A 5512-nucleotide genomic window follows, 5' to 3' on the forward strand; every position below is an offset into this window, starting at 1 on the left:
CTTTTTTTATCTAGCCACATATCATCAAATGTAATTAAATTATCTTCTACAATAGTACCTAATACTTGTAAGGAGTTCTGAATGACGACTATATGTTTAATATGTTTAGTTTGGTAATAATCAGTTATAATTTTACGTTTACTTTCGTTGATGTTAGTTTTATTTCTAACATGCTATTAAAAAAAAAAATTATTTGTATTTTTCGGTTTTTGGAAATTTTCATTTTCTTTTCCACTATTTATGTCTGTTGTCAACTTTTGATGCACACTTAAGGTACTGTTTGTTTTTTCGAAACGAAAATATCTTAAGTCTGCGGACCACCTCTGCGATCCTCTGTAGCAGAATGAAACAAAAGGTTGCATCATTTAATAAAAAGTCTGTTTGTTTTTTAACGTCTGCAGACTGCTGCAGTAAGTTAAATTAAGGTGTGAAGAGGTTTGAAGCAGTTGGTTTAGTGCTGCACCACGCAGCACACATGCAACAGTTTTTAAGTCAGAAGTCTTTAGGAAAACAAACAGCTGCGAAAGGCCAAGTGTTGCGCAGCAATAAGTGATTTGAAGTGGTTTTTTAAAAAAAAAAACAAACAACACCTATTTAATTATTTAATTGCTCTTTCATTGATGCTCTTATCGCAAAGTAATGCCATTTATCGGTGTCAGTTTTATTATTGTTGCTATTAGCGCATTAGGTAATTTTAAAGCAAATAAACATTTCGTTCTTTTTGCAAGTCCAACAATTCTGACTTTGTCCTTTTTATTTAAAAAATAAAAAATAACTCTTTGTACGTTTAAAATGATGCATTAGTACATGTAAATTTATTTAAAATGATGTGTTAGTACATGTAAAACGGGGATAATAGAGAGGTATGCATAGGTTTTTTATATGGTCATAAATAACAATGTACTTGCAAAATACAATGCCATGTTAGTTTTTAATTTCGTTAATTTGATTTTTTTTTTTTTTTAGTTTTTATAAAAACTTTTTAGCCACAAGGACAAAAGTTTCTCATCTTACAATTTCTCATCTAAGATAATAAAAACTTTTTTCTTTTCTTATAACATACTTCAATCAAGATGCTTTTTTAGCCACAAGGACAAAAACTATAAAAAAAATAACTCAAAGGGACAAAAAGCATTACACAAAATGAAACCATATGGACAAAATCAAATATTAATCTTATGCTACTATTCCCTACATTTAAAAAATCACTATCTTTCTCCTCAAATCAACTACCATTACACAAAAACAAAAAACCTAACAATCTTTTCCTTTAAACACTAACATCACAATTCCATTCAATCAATATTCAAGAAAACTATTTACAAGTTTCAACAACTCCACGAATTCGTTCCATAACTACACTAACATCTTCTTTCTCTAAAGTAGTAAAACAAAACCTAAACCACCCTGGTTCAATACAATGGCAACAAGAACCAGGGGTAGGGTTAATCTTACCTAAATTCAACATCTTCTCCCATAAATCCAATTCCCCTTTCTCATTATAAGGGCGAATTAGTCCACTCATATCAACCCAACAATACAACCCCCCACTACTCTTCACACAATCAATCCCTAATTCCTTCAAACCTCCAACAAACAACTCATACATACCCCTTAACCTTTCTAGATTCTTTTCTATATATTCTTTTATAAAATTCGAGTCACAAAGCATAGAGGTTACTAACCGTTGTGTAGGAGCTGAAATTGGAGAGAATCTTGTCATCTTTTTGGAAACAGATAATACGGTTTCGTTATATGAATATATAACCCCGACCCGAAACCCGGGTAGGGCTAAATCTTTGGATAATCCGTATACAATATGGACCCGATCTTTGTCAGGATCTTCTTGTGAGTCTAGAACTTCTGCCATGCTTATGAATTCATCTTCTCCAAAAGTTGAGGCTGCAAATAATTCGTCTGATATGATATGGATGTTCTTTTCACGGGCAAAATCGAGAAGATTGAAAAGGGTTTCACGGGTCATTAGGGTTCCAATTGGGTTTGATGGGTTTGATAAAAGGATTCCTCTGACTTTTTGACCTCGTTTTCTTGCTTGATTGAAAGCTTGATCGAGTGCAGGAATGGTTAAGGTGAAGTTATCTGAGCTTCTACAATGGACAGGTATTAGGTCTACTCCTGTTCTCCATTTCATGTCCCTATCAAATCTGAGGTTTTGATTTTGAGTTAGAAGATATGGGGCTTGGAATTGTGTAATGAAATGAATGAAACTTACCCGGGGTAGTATGGAGCAGGTATAAGAAATGCATTTCCTTGGTCAGCTAAAGCAAAGCAAAGTATCTCAATAGCAGCAGTTGCACCAGAAGTTAACACTATTTGTGATGGATCAAATGACACTGTTTTTCCCACAACTTGTGACATGAATCCAGCCATGGCCTTAAAGAGGGAAGAAAATGGTAGCATGTGAGAAGGAAGGAAGATTGAGATTTTCTCGAATTTGGAAATGATAGAATACATAAGAAGTAGAGATAGTTTACCACTTTTAACTCCATTATTCCATCAAATGGTTGGTAGGTAGCAATGCCACTAACACTCAAACCTACTCCTCCAAGTATAGAATCGTTCAAATTCTCAGTAATCCAATTTTCAATCAAATCAAGTGTCAGCTGCAATCGGAAAACGTACAATCAATTATGATTCAAAAGCTAAAACGATAAATGGTCGTAGCAGTATTAGCAGATATGATTGAAACACACTCAGATGCATAAATTATTAAATTATACCCGGTTTTCGGCCAATCCGAGCTGAATAACACCATTGGGATTATTCACTCTGTCGTAAGGATCTTCAGAAGCTCTATCCAACCCAATGTAATAAGGAGAAGTGTTCGATTTCGCGATAGAATGAACCCTAGCAGACACGTGAGGCCGTACAATTGAGCCACGAGACAACAGATTAGAGCGGGAAGCTGACCTAGACAGTTCCGGTAGATTAGACGACGAAGGAGTCGGCGACGGAGGGTTCGAGGTCTGCTCTTGCCGCGGGTTCGGCGGTGAACGGCGTCGTTTGAGGTAGAATTGGAGGAAGTAGAACATAGCACAAGGAATTACTGAACCTAAAATTAAGCCACCTCGACCTTGAACTATTCCTTGCAAGGGAACAATGAGTCGCATACCTGTTGAAGAAGATTGGGATTGTTCCCGCGATTCTTCCTCCAGGCCGGAGTTCTGGATTCTCCGGGGACCTGTTTGGGTCATCTGAGCCGCCGGAATCTTGCCGGCGGTGGGCGTTTTGTTTGATTATCGTGTGGAGAAAGAGTATCGGAAATCTAGTAGCGTTTGTGTTGCTTGGCTGTGGAGTGATCCTTTTTGTTTATGTTACTAGGAATCTTTGAAATCTGAAGCGATCTACACACATCCGCCATTGTTATTATCATTTGCAGGTTTGTCCCTTTTAGAAATCAAAATTACATTTTTCCCTTTTCTAAGAACTTTCATTTCACTTTAGTCCCTTATTACATTACATTACAATATTACCCATTACCAATTGGTTTAGCATCAAATTCCGCCGCCTCCTGCTTCTTCATAAAGCTTCATTTTATTAAATGCCTTAATTGCTCTTCCAATCCTTATTTAAGTTGTGATTTATTGTATGAGTTTAAAAAAAATATTGAAAAAGAAATTTTCTAAGGTGACATGAGGATTGATTCCAACAAAGCCATGGCTAAAATCTTTGATTTAATCAAACCCATATCGATTCTTTCTTTAATTGGTAGTTTTACTTGGATTATTTTGCAGATACATCTGGTTGTTAGATTTCTTTTGAGAGAAAGTTGGGTGATAAACACTACATATAATGTAGCCTTCTTAGATTATCCAAGCTACTTTTTAATATGAGTACATGTCTATATAGTAACGTTAGGTTTTGGATCCTAATAAGTAAACCCGAAGGTAAACTTTTGAATGGAATTGGATAATAGCAATAATCTAAATCCAAAGTTAGATTCCTAAAAATGTTGTCAAAACATTTTATAGTTATAAGCATATAAGGATAAGATACATTGATAATTATTAATCAAAACCAAATCAAATTATGCAATGCACATGCTTCTAGTTTTCAACCTAAGTTTTCTATAGTGTAAACAAACCCTTTTATAATATGGGCCAAAATAGTATAATTGTATAAAAAAGTTAGTAGAATAACTCCCAAAACCCATTTATATGCCCAAACTATAAACCTGTCATTTGAGGCATGTAGTCAACCCACATGAAACCATGGAATAGGTTTGCTAAGTCCATCATGAATCTTTAATCTTAATTTTCATGCAGGTAAACATGTCATACATTAAAAATAAAAATAATAATAAAAATAAAAATAAAAAAGGTGACACAAGCCAAATGGGAGTTAATCTCAAAAGGGTCGGAAAAGACTCAAGTTCACTCATTCTAAGCCCCATTTGATATATATATTTTCATGTCGAAATAGATTTTTTTACTGAATGGACTGGAAAACTGTTTGATTTGTACAAAAAAATTATCTTTCTCGGTAAAATATGTCTTTGCCAGAAAGCTCCAAAATCATATCTTTCTGACTGAATGCGTTGAAAAGACAATTATTCCCCAAACCCCGCCTCTTTCTTTCTTGCTCGGATTATTTATTTTTTTAAATAACTTTTTTTAAATTGATTTTTATTGAATTATTACTTTTTATAATGTATTATTTTATATTATGAAATATTATTTTAATATAGAATAATTATGTAATAATAAATATTATTTTATTGGGTTATTAATTTCTTTTAAATAATTTTTTTTTTAATTTTTTATGGGTTAATTCTTTTTATTGGATTATTATATATTCATAAATATTATTTATAATATATAATATTTATATATTAATAAATATTACTTTATTAGATTATTAATTTATTTTAGTTAATTTTTTAATTCATTTTATTGGATTAGTTTTTTTTTTTAGAAAACATCACCACCATCCTAATTTATGTTAAAAAATTTCATCCATCCCACCACTATCGGACATAAACGATATCATTTTTCATCATTCAGCACAGTCAATCATATGTACAATCAAACAGTATAGTTTCTTTACCAGTCAAAAAACTTTCCCAAACAGTATTTTTCCAAACAAAAACTATAAAACGAAACCTAATTTCATGAACAACGTACTAGGAATTTATGCAACAAGATAGTAGAAATTTAGCAATCAAGAGTATTATACTATAAAGTTAAGTCAAATCATTTATCAATAGTTGGTAGGAAGGACATGTTCTCTTTGTATTTACTCACCTCTTCGAAGATTTTGAAGCTTTTAATTATCACCTTTTAAACAAGTCTAGTGGTTACAAAATGACAAAAATACTCTTATTAATAATAACAACTCAAAAAAATAAAAAAAAATTATATTTTTGTCATAATATACAACTTACTTTTTGATTACTTTAACAAATTTGCAAACCAAACTATACATTTCATTTCATGTGAACCAAATTTTTTGGGGCTATTATTCCGTTTCAGTCCGGTAATATAAAAAAAAT

General features: G+C 32.4%; 1 protein-coding gene across 1 annotated transcript; it reads right to left on the minus strand.

Annotated features, from left to right (window-relative positions):
• Window positions 1-1134: 1134 nt before the first annotated feature.
• ACS12 (1-amino-cyclopropane-1-carboxylate synthase 12) lies at window positions 1135-3329 on the minus strand. Its single transcript, XM_078975541.1, has 4 exons — window positions 2742-3329; window positions 2496-2624; window positions 2234-2394; window positions 1135-2165 (listed from the first exon to the last, which is right to left on the minus strand). The coding sequence occupies exons 1-4, from the start codon at window positions 3213-3215 to the stop codon at window positions 1316-1318; spliced, it is 1614 nt and encodes a 537-aa protein (XP_078831667.1). The 5' UTR covers window positions 3216-3329; the 3' UTR covers window positions 1135-1315.
• Window positions 3330-5512: the final 2183 nt, after the last annotated feature.

Source organism: Lactuca saligna, chromosome 9, assembly GCF_052625555.1.
Source record: "Lactuca saligna cultivar CGN05327 chromosome 9, ASM5262555v1, whole genome shotgun sequence".
Lineage (NCBI taxonomy): Eukaryota > Viridiplantae > Streptophyta > Magnoliopsida > Asterales > Asteraceae > Lactuca > Lactuca saligna.

What these genes read in the sequence shown, in the direction of transcription:
- ACS12 (XM_078975541.1), bottom strand. Translation starts at nt 3,215, where the DNA reads ATGACCCAAACAGGTCCCCGGAGAATCCAGAACTCCGGCCTGGAGGAA. An exon ending in GAATAATGGAGTTAAAAGTG is followed by an intron (nt 2,395 to 2,495) that starts GTAAACTATCTC and finishes TCCCTCTTTAAG; the next exon opens with GCCATGGCTGGATTCATGTC. An exon ending in CCTGCTCCATACTACCCCGG is followed by an intron (nt 2,166 to 2,233) that starts GTAAGTTTCATT and finishes TCAAAACCTCAG; the next exon opens with ATTTGATAGGGACATGAAAT.